At 33.7% G+C, this 19,594-nt stretch overlaps 1 protein-coding gene across 1 annotated transcript in view; it reads left to right on the top strand.

Annotated features, from left to right (window-relative positions):
* Positions 1–1,293: 1,293 nt before the first annotated feature.
* Positions 1,294–19,594, top strand: part of LOC147077448 (uncharacterized) — a 60,398-nt gene continuing 42,097 nt past the window's right edge. The window contains exons 1-2 of the mRNA XM_085941093.1: positions 1,294–2,437; positions 2,606–2,692. Of these exons, the coding sequence (XP_085797219.1) occupies positions 1,384–2,437; positions 2,606–2,692 (1,141 nt within the window). The 5' untranslated portion in view covers positions 1,294–1,383. The remainder of the gene's footprint in view (positions 2,438–2,605; positions 2,693–19,594) is intronic.

Raw genomic sequence — 19,594 nt, 5'->3', positions numbered from 1 at the left:
TGCACATTCATGTACCGAAATATGACTATATTCTAAAACATTAGAGCAAGAAGTTTAAAAGAATACTATTTTATGTAACAAAAATACTTTATGCAGTCATCAAATGTTTAAAATAAATATAAAGGATAATAAGGCTTCAAAATTATATAAATAGATTATCTACAACGTTTAAGGAGTGTCCAGGATCACGGTTTGAAAATACAATTAAAACTCAATTTTGACCTATGGAGAGCATGTCCCCCCTTAACTATCGCCATCAGCCAGTGAATTCGCGAACCCCCACAAGAAATATCGCCTGACTTATCCCCTAAAATTTGATATCGATGAGTGCTGTCGTGGTATGGCACATTTCGTCCGGATGCTTGCACATTATATTTTCAAAAATATTATTGATCAGATGTTCCATAACGCAATCTTCAGCCTAATTTTGAAAAAATATTGTCCGGTAATGCAATCAAGGGACTTTTAAGGATCAGTCTCAATGCATATGCAGCATATTTCCATACTAACAAACCCGTTAAGCTACAATGAGCTAAATCACTAAAGAGCAATTTTGCGAGAAAATGCAATAATTATAGGTTGCGCGAATCGACAACATATTTTATAGGTAGATTTGGCAAATTTGTCAACGTGACTCTATTCGTGTTGCTTTGCCAGACTAAACCAATCATTAATGTCATAGGGCCGTATGTATGAGATTCCCAAATTCTTTATAAGCTATTTAACCGATTTTCCATCATATAGCCTATAGCACTGTTTGTGACGTAAGCAATCTGACGTCACGCGCCATTCAAAATGGCTGCCTCAGCTGTCACTTTCAAATGTCATTTTAATATTGCATTCATTGCAACGTTTGCTTGAGGCCCTTGTTCATTTTTTCCCCAATCATTAATGTAATGTAATATTGTAATATTGTTCAATTAAAATGTTGATATATAGCCGTCTAATATAATAACATAACTAAATATTATAAGTAATAATTTAAGAATATTATTAATTCGTTTAACTATGGCACTGGCTGTCCGCAAATGCTAAATACTAATTAATACTAATTAGAATTCTATGTTCACTTGGGTGTCCGGCGTGACAACAGTCTGTACTCGAAGGTCTATTGTAACGGTCGCATAACAAAATGTAATCTATTACTCTGTATATTATTATTCATGAAGTTGATAATAATAAAGTTAATCATATATATAAAACTATGTTGATAATTTAACATCCTCTAAACGATCCGTTATTCTCAACATAAAACATACAACCCTATTATTTTTGTAGATCTCTTCCCAGCGATGTTTCACATATAATCCATTGGACGTAGCTAGAAAGGATACGCTTGACAATAACCTGACCAATAACAACATAACAGATCCAACCAATAAAATGGAAAATATGATACAGCATTCAGAGATAACTATAGATGTACTAAACGTGAAACAGGAAGTTTCGAAATTATACTTGCCAAAGGTGGTTCGAATTGTGTTGAGAAGAGTTGCATATTTTCCACGTAACTTTATTTGCAATAATTGTTATGGAGTGTTTGAATCTGTAAATCATCTAAATAGTCACTACATTTCATGCACGTCTCAGCAACCTAAGTTATATAAAACACATATTGGTAAAAAACCACATCAGTGCGATGTGTGTTTTAAAATTTTTCTGCAAATTGGTAACCTTAAACAACATATAATGACACACACCGGTGAAAAACCATATCAATGTGATGTGTGTTTTAAAAAGTTCAACGCAAATAGTAAACTGAAAAGACATAAAATTATGCACACTGGTGAAAAACCACATCAATGCGATGTATGTTTAAAGAATTTCCAGCAAATTGGTACTCTCAAAATACATAAAATGAAACATACCGGGGAGAAACCACATCAATGCGATTTTTGTTTAAAGAATTTCCAGCGCATTGATGCTCTCAAAATACATAAAATGAAACATACTGGTGAAAAACCATATAAATGCGATATTTGTTTAAAGAATTTCCATTATACTACTAATCTCAAAATACATAAATTGACACATACTGGTGAAAAACCACATCAATGCGATGTATGTCAAAAGAATTTCCAGCAAATTGGTACTCTCAAAATACATAAAATGAAACATACCGGGGAGAAACCACATCAATGCGATATTTGTTTAAAGAATTTCCAGCGCATTGATGCTCTCAAAATACATAAAATGAAACATACTGGTGAAAAACCGCATCAATGTCATGTATGTTCTAAACAATTCTCTCAAATTTCTCGTCTTAAAGGTCATATAATGACTCATACTGGTGAAAAACCATATCAATGCGATGTGTGTTTCAAAAATTTTGTCTCAATTAGAGATCTCAAAATACATAAAATGATACATACTGGTGAAAAACCACATGAATGTCATGTATGTTCTAAACAATTCTCTCTAATTGCTAATCTTAAAGGTCATATAATTACTCATACTGGTAAAAAACCACATCAATGCGATGTGTGTTTCAAATTTTTTGTCTCAAATAGTGTGTTAAAAAAACATAAAATGACACATACTGGTGAAAAACCACATCAATGTCATGTATGTTCTAAACAATTCTCTCGAATTACTCATCTTAAAGATCATATAATGTCACATACTGGTGAAAAACCACATCAATGCGATGTGTGCTCTAAAAAATTCTCTCAAATTGTTAATCTCAAAAACCATAAATTGCGATGTGTTTTAAAAAATATTGCAAATTGATTTTCATCTTAAATATCTTAATAATAAATACTTATTGGTTCTGGAACATTATTCGTACTGCAACTAATTGCAATACTGAAGCGTGAAACCTGTATGTGGCAATATTTTAATTAGTAATCCTGATATATTATTGGTCACTTAATATTGTAATAATTATTTTTCTTCACCATTTTATTTGTTTTTCATTATTACTGAAAAAATAAAGCGTTTGTAAAACACACAAAATGAGTCATTCTGGTGAAAAGCCATTTATGTGTGATAAATGAAATTACTCATGCAGACAGTCTAGTGGCATGAAAACACCAAAATGACTCATTTGGGTGAAAAGCCATTTAACTGTGATAAAAGCAATTACTCATGCACGACGTCTGGCAGCATGAAAACACACAAAATGATTCATACTGGTAAACAGTTATAATGTGATAAATGTAATAACTCGTGTATAACGTTCAGTAGCATTAAAATACATGAAAGGACCCATTGACAAGCCATTTCATGTAAATTCTTATACGCATGCAAATTGTCTGTAAAATACACTAAGATAAAAAGACACCGGCTGTGCTTTTAAGTGAGCTGTAAACTGTGAACGAATGATTCGGGTACTGGGAGGAGAGGGTATGTCTAGGATGCCAGGCACTGACCTTTTATGCTATTGAGGCTGGCTCCATGGTTTGGTTGTCGATCCTTGTCGTATTATCAGTCTCGTTCACTATTGTTCATGTGGTCATCCGGTAATTATTAATACCTCTGTGCTAAATACAGTTTTTAAATACTTCAAACCCACTTGCTCTAAGAAATCTTGTTTGTTGTTTGTTGTATTTTGGTTTTGTGTAAGTGGACGTTAGGTCTTAGTGACATAAATTAAAGTTTATCGAACTCGACTACCGTAAGATAATTGTTTTTTTTTAAATCACATCCGATCCTAATAGGAACACATGGGCCTTCAACAGATTTTGTTTTTACGAGAAACGTATGTCAGCCACTTGCTCAACCTATAAAGTATATTATACTCTGACCCTACACAAATTGAAAAACAATATGTGTACACGCCAGACACAAAATTTGAACGCGAAACCCACGACGCCATAAGCCGACGCTTAAGACGTGCGGTCATCGTTAGGTTAGCTAGTTCATAGCTTTGTCCTTTGATCCATTTGATCCGACAATATGGTGCACACTTTTTTGAGTTTGATTTAAGTTTGAGTTTGGATTAAACACACAATATGTTGTTTGCTAATTTTTTTTAAATTTTAATGCCCTGCCAAAACCAAGCTATAATCGATAAAAATATTATTCTATTTATAAAATATCATTATTATTAATTAAATTAAATTAGATTGAATGGCATAATTTTTGATTGAAGAGTATTTTTTGACAAAGTATATTCTGTTATGGTTTGGTTTCGACGGGGTTTAAGGCGATAGATATTTTTTTGATAATTCACAATTTTATCTACAATAAATAATAAACATGTAAGTACTATCTGAAAACATTAAAAATATATATTTTTTATTTCAAGTCAAAGATAAACTTACAATTTAAAAAAATGTTATAACACGTGAATTTGTCAAAGGACCCCATCTTATTATTACTTAGGTACATATTTTTTGTGGTCATATTATTTAGGTATTATTAAAATTTAGTTTAATAAGTGTTCTATGATGTATTTAAGAATTTTTCACTAGTTTTTTATTTTAATTTATTTTAAAAGACATCCATTTTTATAAAAATATAAATGTGTGCAAGCTTCGTTGCACCTCTATTCTGTACACAAGATTTCTATCGAGGGTAGTTTTTTTACAATTTTTACAATTTTTCACAATTACAACCAACTTTTTGTAATTGTTACAATAAGTGCTAATACTTCGATACACACAATGGAAAACTATCCTCGATGGTTGCTGATAGCAGTCTTGTGTATAGAATAGATGCGCCGGTAGGTAAAGCATCTCCTTAACAAAAAAAAAATGTAAAACTGTCATCGTATTTTCTTTTATGCCTGTAAATTATTGGTGTTATTTAATGTTCTGTGCATGCTCCTCATAAATCGAAAATTATTAAACTTTTGACTTGTTATGGTAATAATAGTTTTGTCCAAAGAAATTGGAATTGGTTCTAACTAAATAAAATGTTAGCCGACGGAAGTTTTGTTTTGAATGAATAAACCCAACATTTTTATACGATTGACAAGTAGAAGGTACTTGCTGACGATAGCTTGGTATAAAACTGTATTTAGTGACAATATGTATTATATTTTTATATAACTAAATAAAGAAAATCGGAAACTTATTTGGTTTTAATCGTTTTTATTCATACTATCCCTTTCATAATAAGTACGACCTGTTCGCACAAGGAAACTACATTAATATGAGATTCATCATTGTAACCCATATAGTTATTGCCATCTCCCGTCAGAGCGAAGAAGATGCATTCTCTTTCTTCGCTTGGTATGCTGGTTGCTGGTCATCGTTTGTTATTTGGACTTGGGAGTGAACAAATAAATACCTCATAATGGTCTAAAACGGCTATTTTTATTTTACTTAGGTACCTATAGGTGACTGGTATAGTAATTGGCCATTTCAACTTCTAGTTGATAAAATAAAGTGTTAGCCATCCTTTTCTCACATTTGTCTCCATGTATAGCTCCCCCATCCTCTTAGTATGCCATATTTCAGAAGTTACCACCAGAAGGTGCTGGTGTCTTCTTGGCTGTCAAACTTAAAAGTCTGTGAATTTGTGAGTCATTTCTTAAGAAATCCTTAAGGTAAGCTGCTTTTGAAATACTTAAAAAACTCTATATCCCAGCATATATGTGTGTTTTTTACAAGATATTCTATTGACCTGCATTGCATGGAAACCATGGATCTAATTGTTTTTGACATTTGCAGCAATTAACGTCACTTTTCAAGGGTGGCTAATAACTGTATCTGAAAAAGCGTGTTTTACAGTACCTAGTTGGCCAATTATGCCAATAACTGTGTTTTAGAAAAATAAAAATAAATACGATTTTTTTTACATATTCTGATAGAGCTATGAAAATTAGCCAGTCCATATTTTTTTCGTACAATTGTGACACCAATGAACAGTTATTAGCCGGGTGGTCAATTACTATGTTCATCATATGCCAACTACTGTATTGTTTTGCAGATTGTACATGATGTCAAAAAAACCCTATATAGTAGCCAGCAGTTAGATAAAGCTCATGAAGAAATTAAAGATAATATTATATCTGTGAGAGCTACCGCGAAAAAATATTTCATTCCTCGAGCTACTTTGCGATTCAAAATGAAAAATCCTACAAGTCGACCTGAATATGGACCCCATCCATAATTAACCAAAGAAGAAGAAGATTGTGATCTTGCAGAATGGATAATAATATATGCGACGAGGGAAACAAAGGATTTCCCAGAAAGAAGACGATATTGTGAATAGCGTGCAACTTTTTTAATGAAAAATCCACGACCGAACCCTTTTAACAATAATAAGCCAGGGATAGGTTGGTTGTAATCTTGTTTTAAAATGTTATGCAAATAGTCGAAAGAACGAGTGAAGCAAGTTCACGTGTATGCAATTGGTAAAGGAAAGACAAAAGAACGCATTTTTTGTATTATTTACATTATCAGCAAAATATGGCGACACTCGATTGCCAGTTCCAGATTCCAGTAGGTAATTTTATTCGTCGATGTACACAAAACGCATATGACGTACGAACTAAGTGTAATATTATTATGTAACACATTGCAAATCGACGTAATTGCATTATATCGTAATGCAACGAGAATACTTCAACTAGCAGATGTATCAGTTTTTGGACCGGTGAAGAAAATATGGAAGAAGGCTGTCCATGAGTGGTCTCCAAAAACAATTTTGTTTCGAACAAGTTGTTAATACAATTAAGCCGGAATATCTAATTAATGGTTTCAGGCATGTGCCCTCTTTCCCTTCAATGCAAACGCTGTTGATTATACAAAATGATTAGAAAAACGAATTTTACCTAACCAAAATTCTAACATTGATATATAAATGAAGTCAAAACTATACCCTTTGATTTTTTCAAAGAGGTTGTTTTTGAAGAGAGAATACAATAATTTGAGAATGGTACACACCAGATAGGCGGTGAAAAAAGCTCCAAAATTTCAAACGTTTTCTATCAATTGACGTGGCAATATTTTAAGACATCATAAAGAACATGCCCCAGAATTAGACACTTGTGTTATGTGGTACCAAGTGATGTATCTGCCATGATTTGGACATATCGACCAGAGCAAATCTATCAGAAGATTCTGACTTGATGGATACAGAAGAGATGCTTAACTTGTTTCGTAATAGAGATTACTAAAAACTAGATTCTGTTATTAATTACTGACCATATAATTTCTTTGTATTTTTTTATATTTCGTCTATGTTTTTTTCAATTTAATATATTTGTTCTATAAAATTCTCATATTTTCTTTATTTACTCTAAATTGTTAATAATCAAAGGTTGTGTTAGCACTTTTAAGCACACATTTTGATCAGATTTGAAGTGACCAATAACTATAGAAAGGGGGGGCCAATAGCTATAAAAAAGTGGCCAATTACTGTATTTTTGCTCTCCATCTAGATAAACCATAATAATCAAAAAATGGTCAAAGTAATGAAGTATGTATTAAGCAAAATGAAAACGCAAAGCATTGATCAGTACAATTCCATTCTGAAACTTCAAAAATGTTAAATATCAATAAAGTTATAACCAGCCAAAGTCAAAAAAATCCTTAACCGGCCAATAGCTATATGATTCACCCTATCACGTCATCGAAAATATCTACGTATTTGGGGAGCTCATTGACTAGACGTCTTGCACCTTACGCTAATGGTGACTGAGAGGCTTGACACGAGGAAACGATTCTAATCTGGAGAACGCTAAGCCTTGCTCTGGGTCTCTTTATTATCATTAAAAGAGTCATTAATCGACCTTTAGGTAGCAGCTAGCAAACAAATGGAACCCCAGGTCAATCAACCCACGACAAAATACATGTCCATGACGTGCTTGCCTCCTGTTACTTGAACCTCGTTTGTATTAGGCCTTTCAATATTCAGACTTGTCTTAAGACGGTCAACCCTATCGGAGCTCGCGATCTATGTGACTTCGGGCATCGCAAGAAAATAATGAGATAATGAAACAAGAAAAATATTACTTTTTAAATATACTTACTAACCAAATCATTGTGCAGTAGGAACTACCTAGTTCTTAAAAAAATTTGACCCCATAATAATACAATAACATGGGTGGGTTCATTGGCATCATGGGAGATGTAGTACAGTAGTGCAAAACAATATTGTCATGAGACTTACAGATGTCAAGTGTTTATCTGTCTTGCAATTTACCGAAAGACTCGATAATTAAGTAAAGTAATATAATAATAATGAAAGATTAACAAAATAGATGTACTTTTAAACTCTAATGGATTTAAGTTTTGTACTATTCCCATAATTGAGTCGTTATTTGCGACCCGGGTTTTGCGTTTCGGCATCTTCACCAAAAGGCAAATAAATACTGACAACGAATGCTATTGAATAACAAATCAATACAATAGAGTAGGTACTTATGTAAAAATTCTATTACCAACCTATCAAATCAAGGGTCACAATAAAAAAATTATGAATAGTTAAAGTGTTTGTAATAACCCCCCTAGGTATATTATCAATTTATCATGAATAATAAGCCGTCAAAACCTAATAGATCATTAGTACCTAATTATCATAAACAATAAAAATACTACAGTCAAGAGCTGGTGTCAAACACCTATTCTGACTCTTTACCGAGCTACCGACTAGACGGCGCTGATTCGGCTTCATCAGCTTAGGATCGCTCTTCACAGGCAGCACGAACATATCCGAACTTGACCGACATGTCTACCAACCTAAATTTTCGCCGTATTACAAATTGTAGGTAGCCGCCGATAACTGTTTAATGCATGGAAAGCCTTCCGTATTAATTTGGACAATGAAAATAATGGAAACATACTAAAGTTATGACCGTCAATAATTTACTAAAAAGGGGAGTTTCCGATTTTTCTTATTTGAAAGATGACGTCATAATGTCTCACCTTCGACTTGTCCACATTTGGGGCTGTCTCCTCTGGTGGTCTAGAGAGGCCGGAACCATTTCCGAGCTGACTCTGACTAGTTAAGGTCGATTACGAGAAAAAATATCCGGCAACGCTGTTTGTCCGCACGCAAAAAAGGCAGGCTCATCGTTCATAGCGAGATCGACAGCGAAAAAATTTAGGCTTCGAGAGATTGCATTTGTAAAGAAATCATATATCTCGGATTAATATAATGTGACAATATGTAAAAGAGTTAAACAAAAATCGCCGCTTTAGACCATTCCGATGTAGGTATTTAATTGTTCACTCCCATGTCCAAATAACAGACGATGACCAGCAATAACTATATTATGGGTTATAATGATGAATCTCATATTAATGTACCTACCTAGTTTCCTTGTGCGAACGGGTGCTACTTTTTATGAATGGGATAGTGTGAATAAAAACGATTAAAACCAAATAAGTTTTCGATTTTCTTTATTTATATATAAAATACCAACATATTTCACTAAATACAGTTTTTAACCAAGCTATCGTCATACTGGTACCTTTCACTTGTCAAAGGACTAAAAATCATTCTCATTCAACTCATTCATTCAAAACAAAAACTTCCGTCGCTTGACATTTTATTTAGACAGAACCAATTCCAATCTCTTTGGACATAACTATTATTACCATAACAAGGCAAACTCTTAGAAACTAAGAGGAGCATGCCTAGAAATAACACCAATTTACAGGCATAAACAGAAATACGATGACAGTTGTACTTTTTTTTGTATTTAGTTACGTCACACGTATTACGATTCAATTAAGTATGTCTTCACCTACCAGCGCATCTATTCTATACACACGACTGATATCCGCCGCTATCGGCAAATATCGAAGGTAGTTTTCATTTTTTTGTATCGAAGTATTAGTACTTATTGTAACAATTACAAGAAGTTGGTTGTTATTGTTACAATAAGTGTTATGTTTTAACAGCACCTATCTGTGTTAAATTTTATAGCGCGATAGACAGTTTTGACTGTTTAGAAGGCTAACTTATTGTAACTGTTACGATGCGTGCTAATACTTCAATATAAAAATGAAAAACTATCCTCGATAGCAATCTTGTGTACAGAATAGATGTGCAAAGGCACCTAGCGTAAAAATACGAAGCGTGCACACATTTATTTTTTTAGAAAAATCCATGGTTTGTAAAATAATTATAAAAAATAATAAAATTATGAATTAGTGAAAATCTCTTAAGTACAAAATAGAAAACTTAATAAAATAAATTTTAATAATACCTAAATATTACCTACTTAATAATAAGATGGGGTCCTTTGACAAATTTTACATTTTATAACATTTTTTTACAATTGTAAGTTTACTTTTGACTAAAAATAAAAAATATTTTTCTTTTCAATGTTTTCAGATACCTAAATATTATTTTATTGATCAAGTTTAAATTGTGAATTAAAAAAAAATGTCTATCGCCTTAAACTATGCGAAACCAAACCATAACAGAATATACTTTGAAAAAAATACTCATCTGTCAAATACATATCTGAAATTATGCCTTTTAATCATACATAAAATAAGATATTTTATAGATAGAATAATATTTATATTTTATATGAATAATAATATGAACTAACTAACAGTCCCACGATGACCGCGCGGCTTAAGCGTCGGCTTATAGCGTCGTGGGTCCAGGTTTTAATCCTGGGTCTGGCATGTACACATATTGTTTTTCAATTTGTGTAGGTTAACAGGTTGAGAAAGTGGCTGACATCCGTTTCTCGTAAAAACAAAATCTGTTGGAGGCCCATGTGTTCCTATTAGGATCGGATATGGTTAAAAAAAAACAACAAGCTTACTGTAGTCGAGTTCGATACACTTCAATTTATGTCGCTAAGACCTAACGTCCACTTACACAAATCCAAAATACAACAAACGAGATTTCTTAGAGCAAGTGGGTTTGAAGTATTCAAAATTGTATTTAGCACAGAGGCAATAGTTATTATTGTATGGTTTAAAATAATATTACATATTATAGTAACATAATAATATTATGTCGCTATAGAATGGGCTACAAAAATATAAATTGTTTACGTTATCGGTTGATGATAAAAATGACGTACGCACGTTCGGTCCCTTCTCGACTGACCATTATTTCAAAGTCTTTACTACAGATACTTTATCCTAGCTAATTAGTGAACGGGTAGCCAACACCTTTATTGGTATAATATTATATTATATTGAAATAATGTCCCAAAAATGCGGGATTTTTTATAAATAAATATGTCGTTGTAAAATATGCTACCAGAAGTTATGCATGAGTAATTATATCATACACAATTGGCCTTGTCTGAATACGCCAATTAGGGTGGCCCTAATACAACAGATAAATTCCTACCCACCTGACAATTTGACCTGGCGCAACAAGTAACGGTCAGTCATTCATCAACCGTGCGCATATAAACACTTACCTAAGCTAGAATATCGAGTGCACGCATCGGATAACCCAATGAACAATACCGAACGAGACTGATAATACGACCAGGCTTGACAACCAAACCATGGAGCCAGCCTATAAAAGGTCAGTAACTGGCATCCTAGATATATTCTCCTCTCCCTACATTCAAATCATTCCTTCACAGTATACAGTTCACTGAAAAGCAAAGCCAGTGTCTTTTATTAGTGTTTTTACAGGCAATTTGCATGCGTATAATAATTTACACGAATTGGCTTTTCACTGGAATGTGTCCTTTCATGTAATTTCATCTTATCAAAATAATTACTACACTTATCTCATTAAAATGACCTTTCAACAGAATGAGTCAATTTTTGCGATATTATGACACTGGACCTTTTGCATGAGTAATTACATAAATATAAGATTTTAATGGCTTCTCATCAGAATGAGTCTTTTTATGCCATATCATGCTACCAGATCAAATGCATGAGTAAATATTAGATAAATCACATTTAAAAAGGTTATCACCATAATGAGTCTTTTTGGCTATTTTCATGCTACTGGACGTTATGCACGAGTAATTATATTTATCACATTCTCACTGTTCACTAGATGGAGTCAGTTTGTGTCTTTTCATGTTACTAGACGTCGTGCATGAGTAAGTGCATGTGTCACATTTAAATGGTTTTTCACCAGAATGAGTCATCTCGTGTGCTTTCATACCACCAGACTGTCTGCATGAGTAATTGCATTTATCACACTTAAATGGCTTTTTACCAGAATGACTCATTTTATGTATTTTCATGCTACCTGACGTCGTGCATGAGTAATTACATTTATCACAGTTAAATGGCTTTTCACCAGAATGAGTCATTTTGTGTGTTTTCATGTCACTTGAACGTCTGCATGAGTATTGGCACTTGACACATTTAAATGGCTTTTCACCAGAATGAGTCATTTTGTGTGTTTTCATACTACCAGACGTTGTGCATGAAAAATTGCAATTTTCACATTTAAATGGCTTTTCACCAGAATGAGTCATTTTGTGACTTTTCATGTTAACTAATCGTTTGCATGAATAATTGCATATATCACAGATAAATGGCTTTTCACCAGAATGAGTTATTTTATGATTTTTTATGCCACCAGACGTCGTGCATGAATAATTGCACTTATCACATTTAAATGGCTTTTCACCAGAATGGGTCATTTTGTGTGTTTTCATGATAGATGACTGTCTGCATGAATAATTGCATTTATCACATTTAAATGGCTTTTCACCAGAATGAATCATTTTATGTGTTTTCATACTACCAGACGTCGTACACGAATAATTGCATTTATCACATTTAAATGGCTTTTCACCAGAATGATTCATGTTGTGTGTTTTCATGATAGATGACTGTCTGCATGAATAATTGCATTTATCGCACTTGAATGGCTTTTTATCAGAAGAAGTCAATTTGAGTGATTTCACGACCTGACCAGGACGAAATCTTGAAAAATGTCCATCGTCACATTCAACCAGCCTTGCAACGGAATCGGTCGATTTCGCAATTGTGGTTTTGTGTATCGCTTTGTGAAGCAACATTCGGTCGAACGATGAAAACAAATCGAAACAGATACTGCATACAAAATTTTGTTTATGAAAAGATTTTTTTTCCAGTTGTATAACAGCCACTAATAATTCTGTGTTAACAATATTAGTCGATTGAAAAATATCACGTTTACTATTGCGACAGGCGACATCTTTGAACCTTTCTATATATTCCTTGAGTTCTTTCTTAATATCTTGTTCCTCAATGTGTAGGTCTTCGCTAGACGCTTGTGCTTCAGTCACGTCCCAGGACGTCATGAGACTCGCAACATTGGCTGCTACAGTTGTTCTACCGATAATCTAAAAAAGAAATTTAAAAGTATTATTAAATAAATTATGAGATTTTTAAATAACAGTTCATTATAAGTAACAGATTTAGGTAGAAATATTATACCTAGACACGGTGTAAGCAAACCTTTTTACATAGGCATGCGTGCCGAAATTTTCCAAATATAATCTTTCGAGTGTCTGACGTGCCGAAAAGTTTTTTATAGCGAAAAAATGAAAAAGTAGATTTTGAGAATTCTATTAAAAAAAGTTTAAATATTACAATGAGAGATTCTATCTTTCACCATGTTTCTAGACGAATGCATATCTTTAATTCTTTAAATATATTATATTTGCTTATTTTCAAATTTTTCAACAAGGTCGTGGGGGCATTTTAACCACGCTTCTTTTATAGATTTTATAGACTGAACGGTTTTCCATTTTCACTGTCTGTCAGAATTACTACTACTTGCTCCACCAAGTTTTTGTTTCTTATTTGGTACAGGCATTTTTGTTTGCACCAATTAAATTGTTTGTTTCTGTATTACTTAGCTTGGTTGTTTATACACAAAATGACACCAGAATTTGCTGCGATCACATGAGGCATTCTCTCGCTACAGTGGTCTCAAGCATTATAAATCGATCCCAATCATAACTTTACGGAGCGGCTTCCTCCGCCACCTGATGAAGTGAGTGCGATAATATAAGAGATAAATCTTAATAATGTCAAATGCTTAGTTTCAAAATTGAGGGCACGTATAATCAAAAGGGTCAGACCTAATCAGGCTAAGCTGACTGGCCGTAAGACTGAGACAAAAATTACGCAGTTAACATATGGTTAAATTCTAATCCATCTATATAACGTTTGCGGCGTCCAGTCAATGGGCAGCGCCATCTGTGGGTCTCTTGTCGCCGCTACAAATGGACTTTACTACGAAAATATAATCGGAAAACAGGACACGATTGTCATATGTTTTCATTAGCAAACCGATTGCTTTAGTTGATTTCTAAAATGGAAATGACAATAAAATTATTGGCCTCCTCCAAGGTCGTGCGATATGATATATCTGGATTATTTCCTGTAAATCTTCGTGAATTCACTGGTTCATGCTGATAAACCTAATGGAAGCCAATATTATTCGCGATATACGACCAGCAGTGCTCAAATAAGTGACATCTAAATCGGGTGACCAGAATTTTTTTCGTTGAGAACAACTGCGGTGACTAATTTTAATGCAATGTAGATATCGATCTTTCGAATATAAAAAAAAATGTTTAATAGTTTTGTTATTAGAGAACCTGTAAATGAAAGAACCTGGTCTACTGGGCTGTATTGTCGATCGGAGGGGCCGGGTTGAGGATTCTCATTATTGATTTGGCGAATTGCATCGTCAACAAATTCTTGTTTGATGATGACATCCTCATTATCATTCTCCGACCTTATATTGATCAGGCTGTCTTCACACTCCTGAAAATAACAACATGATTAATAATATTAGGTAACAGTATCACCAATATGATCAGCCAGAGTCAATCCATTTCTGGATAAGACCTGCCACAGCTGTATCCTCTGCTTTCAGTGACCACCAATGTACGACTGCATTTGGCAAATGAATTTATACTCACCGAAAGACATTCCAGCTAACTGCAGCACATTGCGTACTTTAATCTGCCTTTTTGTAAACATATCGCACATTGATATCTATAGGGTCGTAACTGCAAATATCATGATCTTGAATAATTTGAGTTTGAATGTAAAATAATTAACTAAAATTTAATTAATTGCGGTGGACTGCAGAAAATTGCACCATGTTAGAATAACTTTGTGTACTTTATCCTTCTGTAGTTTTTAAATATATAAATATATTTTTTTAAATTATATTCTGGATTTTTGCAGTCGCGGCCATATAGTTTGAGAATTGTCAAACAAACTCTCAGATGCGGCTTCATAGTTTTAATAGAAAAAAACAATATGCACCCTTAACATATAAAATTTTATTAAAATTAGTGTTTTATATAAAAATTCTTTTATTATAGAAATTAAAAAAATATATATAAAACATAGAGAAATAAAAGAGAACAATAAAAATAACTTAATCATCAATAGGATTCGAAATATAATTTACTTAAATGTCTGACAATTAAAAAAAATCGGTGTGTGTACTTATGTACGCACGTTAGAAGTTATACTTCTTTGGCGTAATAAAACAAAAACAAAATGTGTGATAACCTAGATTCTTCGACTAGCTCTTAATTATCTTGTTAAATTACACACGTAAGAAAACGGGCCGCTTATTGAAGCGCCGTTGGTTTATTTCTATAAATGTTAACTTGCATTACTAAATTATATAATTATTTTTCGTTGTTTTATTTTCAAAGTACCAACTGTCACTGTGACGTTTATTAGTTTGTTTAGGTAAGGAATTGCTAATGGCCAAAAATAATAGATTCGCTGCCTAGGCAACGGAACATTTCTAAACCATAATAATATACTGTATAATCGATCATGATTGCAGTATCGCACTGTGGCGTGAAGGTAGTACGTTCGGCTAATAACCGAACAATCGGTGGTTCGAATCCAATCGAGTGTGTTTTTTTTCGTGTGAACAAATAAATTATGTGGTACATATCACACGCCAAAAATACACTCTGATCTGATTTCCTAAACGCGACAAAAGATGTATAACTTTAAAAATATATGTGCGAATGTACTTACTCGATCAATGCAAATCATCTGCAAATACGGCTATATAGTACAATAAATATTGCACCAAAGATTAAATATTTTTAGGCAAAAGGACCTCATGTAAGATAATGCCATATAGCTCAGAATTTTTTTTTTATATAAAATAACCACATGGACACAATGGTGTAGGAGGCCACTGCTTCCAAGTAGCTGTAAATGCCATAGAGCTTTAAAAAAAAAAATTTTTCTATCGAACCGCATTCATAAGTCTTTTTGTGTTATTTTGCAGTTACGACCCTATAGATCTCAGGGTGCGATATGTATTTACCTTACCATGTTAAAAACACATCATTTTGAAAACACTCATGAGAAAATATAGCCAATAGAGAAAATCTTTTTCGAAAAAAAGTAAGAATCGAACCTGCGTGTCTTGGGTATCGCGCACTGTGCATTACCACTATCCTATGACTGCCATGCTTAATTACGACAAATTTTAACTATTGGCCTTTTTAATACCTGTTCATAAGCGCTCTCCAAACAGAAAAAATCCATAAACACAAAAATGTATCAGCTGATATGTTTGTTGAGATACGTTTTAGATTATGTCCTTACTCATAATACGGAGATACGCTTTTGTGTTACAGATAGAACCGATTATAGTGAACAATTCTGAATACTCAACTAAAAACTCATTGTTTGTAGATATGTTTTTGTGTTAATCACACATCGATTTATTTGTTCCAATTGAATTATCATCAATTATTTAGACATGATACCCACGGTGGCCGCGCGGCTTTAGCGTTGGTTAAGAATCAAAACTGCATCTTGGGTGTCGCGCACTGTGCATTACCACTATCCTACGACTGCCATGCTTAATTACGACAAAGTTTAGCTATTGGCCTTTGTAATACTCATAAGCGTTATCCAAAGCTGAAAAGATCTTAAACACAAAAATGTCGATCTTCAGCCATGAGTGTACGACCAAGAAGCAGAGCAAAGCATAGTCTTTGCCGCGTTAAACCGGCTCTCACGTAAAAACTTGTCCGCCTGCAACGTGTCGAATACGTCATTGTTATTCACAAAACACACGTTGCCAAATGGAGCTCCGCATATTGGTGGAATGCGACTTTTTAATTTGAAAAAAAATCTATTGTTGCATTAGACAAGTTGCATGCTTGGGCTGCAAGTCATACCAACACCAATGAATTGGTCAGTCCTTTGCCGACGAGCAGGCCACATACGGCTGTCCATGTGAGAAGCATAGATTTTCCGAATTCGGTATAGGAACGCATACGAATAGAAGAAGATAGAATAGAAGAAGAGGAAGATGGTTATACTTATTCAGAAACTTTCGCGGGTGTGCGCACAACAACTGACAAAAGTTTCATCGCTATCGGATGAATGGTATAGGAACGCATACGAATAGAAGAAGAAAAAGAAGCATGTTCTTACTAATTCAGAAACCTTCGCTGGTGTGCGCACAATAACTCACCAAAGTTTCATCGCAATCGGACGAATGGTATAGGAACGCATACGGGACAGACAGACAGACAAATAAACAAACACTCATTTTTTTTTATATAGATATTACATTCTAATAAAACCAGTTTAAATATAAAGGTGTTTATATAAAGTTGATCCCGACGTTCTATAACAGTACCTACACAATACATAATAACAACGTGAACTCTATTGGCATTGTAATAACGGTGAAATTTATATCTCTGTCATATAGTAAGTATATACCATTACGGTTTTATCTGCCCTACGCTTCTGCCGATAGGCACAAAAAACTGACACAGGACCGCGCTCCTGCGAGAAGAAGAAAACTGAGCTGATCTACCATACTCTCGTGCTCGTTCCTCTTCGGGTTTATTCGGGATAATGTAGAGCAACATATAAAGGCCTTCCTCTCACGTGGATACTCAAAAAAGACGAGACTGAAACTCCAGTATTCAGCTAATGTACTTCAATGGCGGCAAGACTGGAATCTCTCAGTTTCAAAATCTCCGCAACTGAAACCGAGGAGACGCGACATGTAGTCTCCCAGTAGACAGTCACCATTGCCGACATTCAAAAGATGGCGGTGCAGTTACCCATAAATCAGTGGTACCAACATCAATAGATTCTATGAAAAATCATATTTTCTTACCAAAATTGGTACCACTGAACTGAAATACACAAGCAATAACAAGTCAAAATGTAAAGATGAGATTTGGGGGAAAGAATTTAGAGATGGGCAAACCGATTTTTAATTTAAAATATGTGGCAGATGTTGAGAAATACTCCTGCCTGTATGATTGCAGGCTGCCACAATATTCCCGTGAAGATATTACGGAAAAATCTTAGGATGAAGTAGGAAAGACAATGAATGGGTTTGACAGTTTGGCATTGTGTGCGAAGCATGTCACTGGGCAGTTTATGAATTCCATCAGCAACTAGTTTGTCGGATTTTAGTTTCTGCGTGAGAGGATTGCCTTAGTCTAGCGTGAACAATTATTACTAAAATAAAATAATAATTGCTCTCGAATTTAATGTTGGAGGGTAATTGATTAAACAAAGTTTGAAAACCTTTCTAAATAGTTTGTAAAATATGGAAACATGTTAATATACCTACTCCATACTGGTGTTTTGCAGTAGGTAGTATTTGACAGATTCTTAAAAAAAACTAACCTCAAACTTGTAACCTGAATCATCAGCAGTCTCTTGCTTTATGGTGGAGGCGTCCGGGACGTTTGGGTTCGTAATTATTGGTACTTCAAACCAAGACTGCACTTCCTCATCAGGATCGCGCTTGATAATAGTATCCATGCTTCAATATTTGGGCTTTGGTCTGCGTATATTAATTTATGGCCAGGCTCAGTGCCGGAAAGGAAAATGAAAAATGAAGCGTCCTCATTGGTGTTGCCATAATCGAGAAAATAATATTTTGTGAAACAAAGTATACATCAGTTACTTATAATTAGATGATTTTAAAGAGTTTAGTAGGTACAATCATTAATATGGATTAAAAAAATCAAAGCAGCTCTTGTTCAAATCAATTGAATGATTCACCATATAAAATAATTAAAAAATAAGTACCTACCTACCTACCTAGTCTAAAGCTGGTAATTAATGGTAGGTACCTACCTAATTCATTATTATTATCAGAAAATAGAGTTCGACAGACATACGAAGTTCGAGCCCCCGTTCCCCTATCGACCCATCCTTCACAGTTTTAATAATAATAAAATTTATTCTAGGTATATTATTATATTAGTTTTATTCACAACCCTGACCAAAGTTTATCAATAAAAAGTGAATGAAAACGAAGATAAATCAGAACCACAACTTCGCCTATTACAAAATATACATCTTGTATACCTATACATCGACGTGCCCTAGAAAAACCATGATAAGTCTGAAAATAGCGTTTTAAGTTTTATTAGCTTTTTATAATATCATATTTTTTGTGCATGTCCTGTAAAAATTTCAGGTCTCTAGCATAAAAATTGACAAAGTTAGGTTTTCGACAATGGTGCTCTATATCTACATATCGCATCGACCAAATTTGTGTTCACATAAATATCCGAGGAGTATAGTCATATATCAATAAAACAAGTGTACTGCGTTTTATTTTACGAGTAAGAAGGTTGTTATACTTGCAATAACAGTCTTTAACGGAGATCCTAATATACGGCATGGTTTATATTGACGTATCACATTAGTTTTGAAAAATATATTGGTTTATCTTCGGAAAATATTGGAATTTGCAGTGGGTAAAT

This window comes from Rhyacophila brunnea, unplaced genomic scaffold (genome assembly GCF_057557595.1).
Source record: "Rhyacophila brunnea isolate RB1 unplaced genomic scaffold, BYU_Rbru_1.0 scaffold_13, whole genome shotgun sequence".
NCBI classification, from domain to species: domain Eukaryota; kingdom Metazoa; phylum Arthropoda; class Insecta; order Trichoptera; family Rhyacophilidae; genus Rhyacophila; species Rhyacophila brunnea.
The sequence above is the reverse complement of the archived record's forward strand: the minus strand, read 5'-3'. Positions and strand labels throughout refer to the sequence as shown.